Below are 12,927 nucleotides of genomic sequence, written 5' to 3'. Positions count from 1 at the left end.
GGAAAGAAAAGGAAACAAAAAAAGCAAACAGTACAACAAAAAATGTTAATCATGAGCAAAAACAAGAAGTGAATAAGATTGGCGCATAACCAAAGTGCAATTTGAAGATCAAATATGAATAATAAAATAGGAAGTATATGACTCGGCAAAAACAACCATTTGAAGATAAAAAAAGATGAAAAGCTGTGGGCTCAAATTTAGAGGAAAACTAATAAAAACTACAATAAAGCTTGTTATTCACAAACAAAAACAAAAAGTGAGAAGGTAGTGCAGAACCAAATTGCATTATGAAGATCAAATATGAATAATAAAAAAAATATAAAATTCCTATTAAATTGCAAAATAAAACTAATTCATCCAACAAACATCATAATATAATGACAAAAAACTATTTAACAAAATTTTATGAGATGGTATGAATCATGTCATGTTCTTGTTTTTTATACAGAAGAAATTAAGATTACAAATAATTTTGCACATATTATTAGATATGGTATGAATCACATCTCGTTCTTGTTTCCTACTCAAGAAATTAAGGTTCATTGCATCAAATTACCACATTAACAATTAGAAAAAAATATTAATAATATATTGAATGCATACCTGATGGAGCTGAAACAAATTTTTCCACATCAATAACAAGCATATTAGGCTGCCCAAAACAAAAAGTAACTTTACCTTTCAGAAGGTAGAGCAATAAGAAATACCAAGAGATTTTTTTTAAAAGACAATGACGAGCTTAAATAGACTGATTTATTACTAAATGAACAAGCTTCAAATGAAAATGAAAAACTTTTATTTAGAAGGTAAAATGGACATACCTGGACTAAAGTCTGCTCAAATGCAACAGCTAGCAAATTATCCTGCAAAGAAAAAAGGCATTAGAACAATAAATTAATAGGCAACTTTAGAAAGAAAATGATGTTAAAAAAAAAAAAAAAAAACATTTTAAAGCTCACCAGCCATCCTGCAATTCCTGGAAGCTCAGTGACATCAATACCATGATTGAAGATTGGTTTTACAGTCATCTGAAAGTAAGGCACTTCAGCAAAGCACACCCGCATACGTCCAATAAATGGCCATTGTCGGAGGAACTTCACTCCAACTAATACCTATACAAGTTTTTTTCAGCTCTTGGTATTTAAGATCGATAGAATTTTACCTCAAAAAGCTATTAACAATAACAATAAAACTGTAACAAGTTTCATATAAAAAGGAGAAGTATGTTAGACTTATGTTTTTACTTCAGTTTTCTAATGCAAAAGAAAATAAAAAATAAAACAAAAACCGGAGATCACGGTTTAAATTGAAGATTAAGAAGCAATTATCTTCTCCTATATACAGTACTTTTTCTGTCGTTCATTTACTCTACACTGAATCTTTATTTGCAAGTATGAGGTTATTCTTGCAAGTATGAGTTTATTCTTGACCCATTCTAACATGGTTAGTTTCACGTCTTATATAATTTTGGAGATGTTATCATCATCAAACACATCCCAACTATTTGGGATGACTTCATAAATTAAAAAATTTCATTAATTTCTCCAAAAAACCTCAGGGGATATTAAGCCTATCATAAACAAATCATATTTCACAACTCCCATTCATGTTACATTTAACTACCGCATTTTTCTTCCCAAGTCTCATGCATTTTCTATCCTTATTTTAATATCTGAAGTCTAACTTTCCCAAGACCATATTAAGTACCACGGCTCCAGTAGGGGGCTATTTTTTAATAGATAAATCGTGTAAGCACAGGTTGAAACTAGCACTACAAGACATGTGCTATTGATCGACTCTCCCAATCTCTCAAAGAACATGCAAAAAGGTTTAAGAAGATTCATTATTATAATATTCTTCTATGTTGTAGCCGCTTTCTCTTCGTCTGCAATGGCTGGAGGGTTATTCTTCCATTGTTGAATCATGCGGGCGCTTGCTAGGATTAGCACTAGAAGACTGATATTTCTTCTTTACCTTTTTGATCAAGGGCATGAATATGGGAACCTGCTTGCGGTTACCCATTCTTTTGCAAAATTAATCTACACTACTCACACACAAGTATCATTTTAATTTCTAATAATATTGAAATATTAATGTACCCACTAAATTAACATTTCATATTACCTTCTAAATAATTTCTTCACTTTCTTACTTTCCAATTATTCCAGTAAGAATCTATGATCAGAACAACATCATCACTAAAATACACAAACACACTTCAGTTTACATATCCTCTACAAACAGTCTCATAATAAATACTAAAAGATATAAACTTGATAATGATATCTCATAAAAGTCTATGTAACTAAAAAAAATTTTGTTACCCTACTACAACAACTTCTATTATACCATATTTTTTACACACCTTAATTCAATGCCAATATATATTTCTAAAGCTTTTTGTGTCTTCCATTGTAGTAAGTTCAACACTTTTGGTTGTTTTCTATTTATTTAGTGTCAGTTGCGACAAGGGCGAAAGTCACTCAATGCATACCTACCCAATAAATTTCAATGCAATAAAAAAAAGGGCACTAAATCAAAATTAAAATATGGTGGATAGAATGGCAATCAAAACATAACAAGTCTCAGCATGCTTTTTACCTTTCCTTCAACATGCATACCTGTCACATGCATGTTTGCCCACATTCCTAACCCTAAACTTTTCCTTAGCTGCACAGCAAGTACCGCACTCATATCCTTTGCAGATAGAAAACTCATTCCCAACTCTAGAACCTACAAAATTTAACATGTTTACCAAAGTTTAAGAATGATACAAAAAATAATAGAATTAAATGCCAATATCAAAGATTAAAATACAAGACAAACCAAGTGGTCATCATCAAATGACTGGCCAAGAACTCTTATCTCTGTAAACATGGGCGGGTTCCTTCCCAGGTAAAGGCTCTCAACAACTGCCTTACTCTGCAGCACAAGTAGTGCATGGTAAGGTTATAAGAGTTTAGTAAAGTTAAACATAACTTGAGAGCCAACATTAAAATACATATTTTGAGTTATCGAAAATTTATTATTCTAAGCGCCAATATAAAAATAAATGCATGCACCTCAATAATACACTAGAGACAATAAAAAAATAAAAAAAATAATAAAAAAGTGAAACATTAGATAAGAAAAATAAGAGTGCTTAAATTACAGAAAGATTGCTTCGAAGAAGACATACAGCAGTCCAAGGCTTGTATTTGTCCAAGAACCAAGGTATGATTGGCAAGAGGAAATGCTGAGATGCAATCTGTTCCATACAGATAGGCCAGATCTTTTCAACTGCGTGGTTTAACCACCTTACAGATTCTGAATCGGAAAGGAGCTGTAAGAAACAAAAATAAATTGGAAATCAACTTCTAAAGGTAAGATGGAAAATAAAAATATAATGATTGTAAATCAAAGGGGTGGCTAAAAGACAATTGATGTACATACATCATGTTTTGTAATATTAGACAGAATAAAATTAGGCATACCCTCCTTTGGTTAGCATATTTTCGTTCTTCATGCTGCAACTTCCTCCTCAATCTCACCGTATATTGTTGATTTACCTGAAACGAAATGAAAATTAATAGGAATTAAATTGATAGTGCAAAAAAACTAATTTGGATTTAAATATGGGAAAACCTTCAAGCTAAATACAAGTGAAAATTTCATCATAAGAAAATCCAACATTGAATTTGTTAAAAATCAAGAAAAAGAGGCTAATTGAAAACATGATTCTGAATTGGCATAAGACTTTTGGAATTGGTAGGATTTTTTTTTCTACGAAAAAGTGATTTGGCATAATTCTGTTAATTGTTGATGAGTCCAGAATGGCGAGGCTAGTCGACTGAGATAATAAGCATTGGATGTTGGTTTCTGAAATCCGCAGAGGTTGGCAGGTATCAAGCAATGATCGATGAGGAGCATCAAAAGTTAGACGATGATAAACGATTGGCTTAGTTTTTCCACCAATAGAAAGGGAATCTGGCAATAAGAAAGATGGACATTGAACGCGACGGTTGAGGGTATCAAATCTCAGTCATTGATTGGCATCGGGCAACAGTCTATGGAAAACATAAAAAGTTGATAAAGAGGGGAGACCAAGGGGAGACCAAGTGATAAAAATAATGAGCATTATATGCCAACTGCTGGCAGAAGTCAAACTTCTATTATTAGCAGTTGATAAAGAACTTAAGAGATTGAGCAATAATGGATAGTCAACTTGATCTTGTCAAGCATAGGGCATGTTTGAGAAAGAAATTGGAAGTTTGATGACAACTGGTGGTCTTGATTATTATTTTGACAGATTAGGAGATCAATGATTGAGAAGACGGGCTTTGAATGTCAGTCGTTAACGTACATCAAATCTCCGTCATTGGCAAATATCAGGTAAGCAATTGATGGTGAATAATAGAAGTCAAACGACAATTGGTAGTCAGCTAGATCATTGGAAGAATTTAAGTAAAAATGAACAGGGAATATTGAAATTTGAGTGATGGTTGATGCTACACACCATTGTCCTCTTGATAATAAAAAAGACTAAGAAATTTAAAAGTTGTAAGTTAGACATCAGTGGCTGATAGACATCAATTAATCATTGGAATTCATCAGGTGATAATCATTGGAAACCATCAAGTCTGGTAAAAATTAGTGGTCCACTTCGTCATTTTCTTGATAAAAGAAAAAATAGGATGTTTGGGACAGCAAGAGTTAAATGTTAGAGCATTGACAAAAATTTAGTGACACTCTTTAGGTAACACATTTGAAGTGGATGAAGATGACAAATTGAAACAGTCGTTCTTTTGAAAAGAGAGGAGAGGATACAAAATGATAATAAAGACAAATATCAGACGTTAGCGGCTAACAGACATTAAATATCGGCCATTGATAGGTGTTGAGCGTTAGTCAATGGAGAATTTTGAAAGCCAGGTGATGATTAGATGTCAACTTTATCATCTATAACAAGAGGGGAGATTAGATGACCTCCAAGATGAGATTCAAACGGTTGTGGAAAATAAATCATCATGTTAAATGGACTGCACCATTATTTCATCATCATGTTGAGTTTTATGCATTCTATCACATATCTCATCTTTATGTTAAAAAAATTGTGTCAAATCATACTTTTATAAGAAAATTCCAACCATTCTAAAATCCATCTGCACATGCAATTTCAAGTCAAAAGATTGTTATGCATTCAAATTTACATAGATGTGGGTAAAATAGAAAGATACCTATTAAATAGGCTACAAAGGTATAGAAAATTACAGCTAGCAATAATTATAATCTGAGTATTCTTCATAAGCTTACAAGAATTCAAAAGAAATTTTCACAATAGGAAACTACTTGTATATGATAAAGCTGTTTTGCTTCCATTGATGCTTCTTAGGAAATGTTGGACTGGACAACTCTAAATGATGAATTTGACATCTCTATTTTACATATACTTCAAATCATGAAAAGAGGAATTCTAAGAACTGAAGAATGCAATAATTTCTAACAAATTCAATAGAGAAAATGACTGGTACTAGATCCAGAGTCATGCTTGTAAAGCAATGCTTCGTGCATGTTCTAAGAAAAAGCATACACTAACAGCCTCCTAAAACCAACATTAGAATGGGTAAGAAACCATATTACGCTCATATATAAGTAAAAATCTGAATTGAGAGGGACAATTATATGGGTCCATCCATGACTAATGATTGTTTCTTTTAGTTAATCTTTATCATCTTAAGGAATATCATTTGTGTGAAGTTTCTATCAAAAAAGTTTGGGGAAAGTTAGATGTACGCGGACTTACCCTAATAATACAAAGAGACTTTTTCCATGAGTTGGACCCTTGACTTCCATGTAAGGATAGAAATAACTAATAACCAGGGACTATTTGGGTAGAATCTCTATTAGAGAAAGTGCAGAACATTACAATACACATGAATAAAGTGCTATAATTTCTTGTGAATAGAGATAAATATATTAATAGGAAGCAGCTTAGAAACAACAATGTGGCAATTCGGTATTGGCTTAAGATTTGTGGGCTTCCATCGTTGTGCAAAGGCATATAATTATTGGTTCATTCTTTTCTACAACTTTAATTTGTACTTTCTGAGAACTTGATTTATGAGCCCCTTATCCTTGTAAATTTAGGGTGAATAAAAGGTTTAAAATTTAACCCGGAATAGTTGGAGCATTCATTTGTAATGTATATACTGTTTGTAATATTATTTACAAGAATGACCTCAAATCTTCTCAATCTTCAGCAGCTTTAAATGTTTCAATTTAGATGCACAGTAACATTATAATATTGTGCCTGCTTATTGAAAAACCAATAAAAATTTGCATACTTGCGATGGCTTGAAGGACAATCAAGATCATTCATTCTTAATTTTATTACTGAATCAGAATAGTAAAGATGAGAATTCATGAATCAAATATCAACTAACCTAGGTTTAACAACCCAGCAACTCCAGATTTAACCGTCATTAAGAATATAGGTTAACTCACTAGATAACTATAACATGAAAGCCAAATAAGCAATCCATATTCAAAACAATCAGTAGATCCTACAGCCGTAACAGTAAACTAAGATAAACCAACACTGCAAACATAATACTAACTTTCAAATTAGCTTCATCAAAGAATCAAAAGGAACAATTTAACCCGATTAGAATAATAACAAAACTAAAAAAATGGTTACATACTCCAAAAAAGGGGTAAACTTCAGTATTTACAACAAACTTAAATTAAAAATCCATTAATCTACCCGTGCAGCCTTCCATCTAAACCCAAAAAGTTCAGCGCATCAATCATATCAACGAGTTCACAAACAGCCAAACTCAAAACTTCCCCATACAAACAACTTCTCCAAAAATAGAATAAATTTCCTCAAACCTCATAATATAATTGCCACACGAGAATCAAAGAAGGCGGGTGTCCAAATTTAACCAGAAGAGATTCAAAGTAGCAAAAAAAAAAAAAAAAAAAAAAAAAAAAAAAAAAAAGAACAATCCCACAATGAATCGCGCAATCACTAAAACGCAAGAACTAGTTTCTAATACTCACTGCAAAGAGGTAGAGCAAAGCCCCGAAGTAAAACAGAGTATGCGACCACCCTATAGATGCCATGATCCAGAGTGCCAGAAGCACCATCCCGATGTGATGAACAATCGAAACCTCCGTTACGTCCATCTCAACACAGCAACAAGAGCACACTCGGAACACAAACACCGCCCGATGCCTCCAATCTCAAATATCACGCAAGGGAAGAAGAAAGAAATGAAACGAATCAAATCCAAAAAAAAAAAAAAAAACTTAGTGTCTCACTGGAGCCGAAACGGTGGGTTTCGAGGGAGAAGAAATCGGATTCGGATTTGTCGAGCGGTTATTTTTTAATTAGGGTATCGAAGAATTTTCATGTCGGTTAACGAATCGGAAAGCGGCTGCCGGCTTTTTTGGCGCATCTCTGCGTGGAGGGAAAGGTAGGTTGGGATTCATACAAGGGGGAAGATCGGATGACGTGGCAATGTCGGCAAGCGGCGACACCAGCCGTTCGACGCCGGCCGTGCCGGGAAATTTTTAGTGGGGACCACTGGAAAAAAAAATGCTCGGTTGCTGGCCCACAGATGCTGTAGAAAATTAGCTCTATCCATGTAGTTTTGTTATTTCCAAGCTATTATTATGGAATTATAATTCTGAAAAGATATTATTGTAGATTTTTAAAATAAAATGTATAATTAATTCCACAGCATCAAAATAACACTAAGTTTTTAAGAAAATATTACCATAATATTGCTTAATACAATTAAATTATTTATCAAACAATTTAATTAAATTTACATTTTGTGTTTAATTATGCCATCCAATAATTTAATTATATTGACAAATAACAAATGATGTATAATATCTATTTCATTTTAATATAAATTATATTGTGATAGCTTGATTAAAAATTTTTCTAGTATTCTCAAGATATTTTCATGGAGTTATTCAAAGAAATTATTTTTATTTTATTTTGTTAAGAATAATTACTCAAATTATTCAAGAGTAAAATGAGACCTATTATATTAATAATTAAATTTATTTTAGTGTAAAAAAAATATATTGTTTAGTCAAGTGTCAACCACTTATTTATTAATGTCAATGCAATTTTCACGTATGAATTAAACCTAAATTTTATTTGTATCTTAATAGTCTCTCTTATATAAGTGATTATTCGATCATGCACAAGTGCATTTTATGAAATGTGGATATCTTAAGCCATGAGGCTTATTGAATCTAGAATTGTATGTTAATGGACTCACAACGCCCAAGTAAGATAGATGTACATGGAATAGACAAAAAATGTGTGAAGATGTGAGCATTATAATTTTACTAAAAGAGAAGCAGTTACCACCCCAAGGATTGTCATTCATTGATATGTTATCAACGAATTCTCATCATTTGACATGAATTTTGGCACAACTTTCTAGCAAAAACTATTCAAACCTAGATTAAAAATCATCTAGAACTTTAATTTTAACAAACTTACAGATAAACTGGCTGATTCAGTGAGACGAACACAATGAAACCAAAATTAGCTAAATTCTAGTCAAATCAAGCATGGATCAAACTATTAAACAAATTTGAAAGCTTTGAAATGATAAATAGAATGTCATATGAATTTCAAATCTGACGAGGTTATAGTAAAATTGAGTGTTTTAATGAGAAGAATCCAACAAACCCAATATCACTCAGGCCTAATATTGTTGAGGCACTTAAATGTCCACAAAATACTATCTGAACATGGGAGTTTCTCCAGATCATCCAATGGAGTGATCTGGATTTCTTCCTTATTTGTAGAGAGATCACTCCTAGACTCTATAACCCTTTATGAAGGGATACCTTGAACTTGAACCAGAAGAAAAACTAGGTTTAATCGATTCAATGGGGACTGGATTAGACCTCTTCCATAGTATGTTATGGTTGCAAGTCAAAGCTCCAACTAACAACCTTGGATAGACCAAAAATTCTTGGTGGATTCTTGTCGACTTCTTTTGTCACATGCTATAGTTATCAGTTGGATGCACTTTGTCTAATAACATAATAAAGACTGAACATTCTTGCTGATAGACAAGATTTTCACCCATAGCCCTGGAAATGAGCCCAAGAGCAAATCTCAATGAAAAGTTAATACTGGATAAATCTCTCACTAGAAAGACCCCGTGAGAGCAAGTGTTCAATAAATTCTCCACTCAAAAATATAATAAGGCTATAAGCCCCATAAAGTATAGGTGCATCGAAAACCTTTGAAGTAAACGAGCCTCAGAAGGTACATGCATATTAAAAATCTCAGAAGGCTATGAGCCCAAAAGATACATGTACATTAAAAACCACAGAATGCTATAAGCCCAAAAAGGTACATGTACATTAAAAACCCCGTAAGACACATAAAATGTCAAAAAATCTCAAAGGGTTATATGTCTCAGAAGGCACATATACGTAAAAAAACTTGAGGGGTTATAAGTCTCAGAAGATTTTACTTCCTCAAGAAGCAAGAGACTCTTGAAAGTCATGAACCTCAAAAAATTTTAAAGTCAAAGCTCGTATTGGGAGCTGTTCTCCAGTTGGGATATATTTGATTCAAGACATTTGACATGTTTTATATCCTCTAGGGGACAAATTGTATGGAATTAAATTTCTTACATCAAGTAAAAAATAGATACATCAAACATACAAACTATATAAATCAACATACTAATTATTTCAGACACAATGTAATCATGTACAAATGTCACACAAGACAATTGCAAAGCTATAAAATCCAACACACACTGGTATAAAAGCTACAACAGGACTGTAAAAATAAGGATATTAATCCACTTCAACATCCTGCTCATCATTAGAAGTATGCTCCTTAAAGCTTCTTTGAGCTTCGCAGCTTTTCGAGCCAAAAGATGGGTTCTTTTGGCTCCTAATCACAAACATGTACTCAATAGCAGCTACAATATAACTGTAAGAAGAATAAACCCTTTGATGGAAGAATCGGTAAAATTTTCTTCCCGCTTGCTAGGATCACAACTTTATATTTTCCTTTCCAAGGTTCAATATCCTTATTTGAAAAACATACAGCTTCTATGCTCTGATCAAGGTTAGCCCATTTCTCCCTAAATTTTTATAGAGTATATATCAATTCTCATTATTGCTGGGAGAGAAAAATTGTCATGGAAGATAAGTTATGCCGTCACTTTACTAATCACAAACATGTGCTCCTTGAAAGGTGATTCTTTCAATAAATAAATTTTACTCCTCTTTGGTTAAGTTGATTAGGCTGAGTTGTTGAACTTTTATAAGCTATCCTGCTACTCGACATATGATGAATTATTGAATAGGTCTGAAGATATCTTGATCTCTAAATTAGGATCGGGGATTTTTAGCTTAGGCCTGAGTTTTATAGATTAATTACAAAAAATAATAAAATAACTTAATACATTTTACTGATTCAAAAATATTGAAAATAGGTAATATGATTGCCATTTGTTGATGTGAAATTCACTTCATCTTTTTCTTTTCTATGCTTTGGAGGGCCATTGGTCCAATATGGTATCTATTATGTCTCCTTTTTCTTCATTCTTATTTGAGTGTTGGTATTCTGCTTACAAAAATGTAAGTTTCAACTAAAAGGTTTGACATTCCTCGAGTTGATTTGATTTCTAAATTATTTAGAAAGCAAAAGAAAGATGAAAACACAGAAGAAGAAGAAGAAGAAGAAGAATAAGGTAAAAATAAAAAAAGAAGCCGGGTTTGCAAAGGTGAGTTATTTTCCCTTGGACCTCCCTGAAAATACTCTTCTTGTTCATGACGAGTTCAAAGTTAGGAACACTTTAACAAAAGGTGGAAGTTACATACAGACCACCCAAAACTTGTTATTTAAAAATCAACCATCCTCTTTCATCTATTTTTCAAATTCTCACTCATATAACAAAATTCATAGTTTTTTTTATTTATATCAAATTCTCAATAGTTTGATCATGGTACATGTAAATACATCGATTCGGTAGTTCAAATAAATCAACTGGGTGGTTAATTTATAAATATCAATGTTTCAAGTGGTTTGTATGTAATTGTCCCTTTTTATTACTGAAAAAAATGCATAGAAATAAATTGATTTTATGATTTTGTCTACTTCAATCGAATTTTTCGTTGATGAGCATTACATTGATCAACATACGTGCCTCAATGTCACCATAACATTGATGTTGTCAAAAAGGTTCACACAACAACTCTAAAAATTTGGTCTGACCCTATAACAAAATAATTCTTGAGATGATCACTTTATCATCCACTAAACAACCAAATGTTGAAGTATTGAGGATTAAGGCTAAGAATCTATACATTCGAGTCGCTACTTACAAGCGTGCAACGACTCTCCTAGAAGTTCAAATAGTAATCCTACTAATACTTTGACATCCATGTTGCAAGAACCTCCTCATGAGATTTATACTATGATTTTGGCTACTCCAAAATCAAGTAGAATGCTTGTAACTTATCATCACAATAAATGATTTCAAATTGGTTGTATTGTCTGATTTTGCTAAAATTTTAGAAAAATGGTTTGAATTAAGAAATTCTTTTATTGTGATAAGAAGAAAACTTTATAGGATAAATGCCAAATAAATGGTTTTTCAAAGGAACTTGGAATCTTCTCTGTCAGACCAATTCATGCCTGGAAACAAGTTCATGATGAAGAGGTTTTCTGAAAGTAAGAAAATTACCACTGATGTTCGAGTCTCTAATTTTTTCAGCATTATTTATGAGTAAATATTGTGTTGGGAATTATCCAATAAAATTAGATGAACTGTTTGAATTTTTTATGTATTTTTTTATTCAACACAAATATTTGTTTAATCACTTAATTTTGTGGTGTGATAAGATAGTGGATATGATTTTTTTTCATGTAATTCGACTGATATTGGCTTCTTATTTTATTTTCTATTTTTTTTTAAATGATTAAGATTTGGTAATAAGCATTGACTTTTTTTCGAATAGTTGCATTGAAAGAAATTGTACCCTTATTATCTTGTCTTTTCATTCAAATTTTTCTTTTAAAATGTCTAAAAAGTTGCATGTAAATATGTTGAATTATAATTTGTCCATGAATCACACCCAATGAATAGAGCATAAGGGAAGAAGAGAGGAAGTGAGAGAGAGAGAAAAGTAATGAACAATGATCAATCTTATCTTATTCATAAAATCATTCCCTTATTTATAGAGAATAAATAAATATATAAATAAAAATAAAAATAAAAAACTTGCAATTAAAATTGCTTAGTATATTCTCAGATAGGAAAGAAATTAACTTGAATATTTAATATTTAAACATTTTGATCGCATTCACTCATATTTCAAACCAACAAAAAAAAGTACAATTTTTTAAAAAATAAATTTTATTTATTTTTAAGAAAACAAATCATTATCTTTAATCACATTAAATTATTTACGCTTATTTAAACTATTATAAAAAAATATTCATAATTTTAGGAAATACTCTTTAAAACTTGAGTTCATATAATTAAAAAACGACGTGATTTCGCTGCCAACATGCCAAGAGTTGGGCTGTCAAAACGGCTCGTTGTTCTTGAACAGCTCGTGTTCGTCTCTTTCACTAAGTTAAAGAGTCGAAAACGAACAACACGAATAAATATTTGTTCGTTCGTGTTCGGCTCATTTTGGCTTGAAATACTATTAATCAATTATATATATATCTTTGATGAGTAGTCTTTTTCAAAAATTTAGTTAACTACAAGGTTACAAAGATTTATAATTAATTAAAAGTATTAATGAAGAAAATAGAATAAAAATTATTAAATTAGATTCAAATGATGTTTAAATCTTAACCCAGTCCTTAACATCGGATGACTATGTGATCAGGGTTGTCAAAATGACTCTTTGTTCGTGAACGGCTCGTGTTTG

The 12,927-nt window shown here is 31.8% G+C and overlaps 1 protein-coding gene across 1 annotated transcript in view; it reads right to left on the bottom strand.

Annotated features, from left to right (window-relative positions):
• Window positions 1-7,588, bottom strand: part of LOC110021156 (C2 domain-containing protein At1g53590-like) — a 15,215-nt gene extending 7,627 nt beyond the window's left edge. The window contains exons 1-8 of the mRNA XM_020719537.1: window positions 7,042-7,588; window positions 3,474-3,548; window positions 3,179-3,322; window positions 2,827-2,922; window positions 2,602-2,733; window positions 960-1,112; window positions 822-863; window positions 604-652 (exon numbers count right to left, since the gene is read on the bottom strand). Of these exons, the coding sequence (XP_020575196.1) occupies window positions 604-652; window positions 822-863; window positions 960-1,112; window positions 2,602-2,733; window positions 2,827-2,922; window positions 3,179-3,322; window positions 3,474-3,548; window positions 7,042-7,167 (817 nt within the window). The 5' untranslated portion in view covers window positions 7,168-7,588. The remainder of the gene's footprint in view (window positions 1-603; window positions 653-821; window positions 864-959; window positions 1,113-2,601; window positions 2,734-2,826; window positions 2,923-3,178; window positions 3,323-3,473; window positions 3,549-7,041) is intronic.
• Between the last annotated feature and the right edge of the window lie 5,339 nt (window positions 7,589-12,927).

This window comes from Phalaenopsis equestris, unplaced genomic scaffold (genome assembly GCF_001263595.1).
Source record: "Phalaenopsis equestris unplaced genomic scaffold, ASM126359v1 Scaffold000123, whole genome shotgun sequence".
Classification (NCBI taxonomy): domain Eukaryota; kingdom Viridiplantae; phylum Streptophyta; class Magnoliopsida; order Asparagales; family Orchidaceae; genus Phalaenopsis; species Phalaenopsis equestris.
This window is presented reverse-complemented; position numbering and strand designations above follow the sequence as displayed.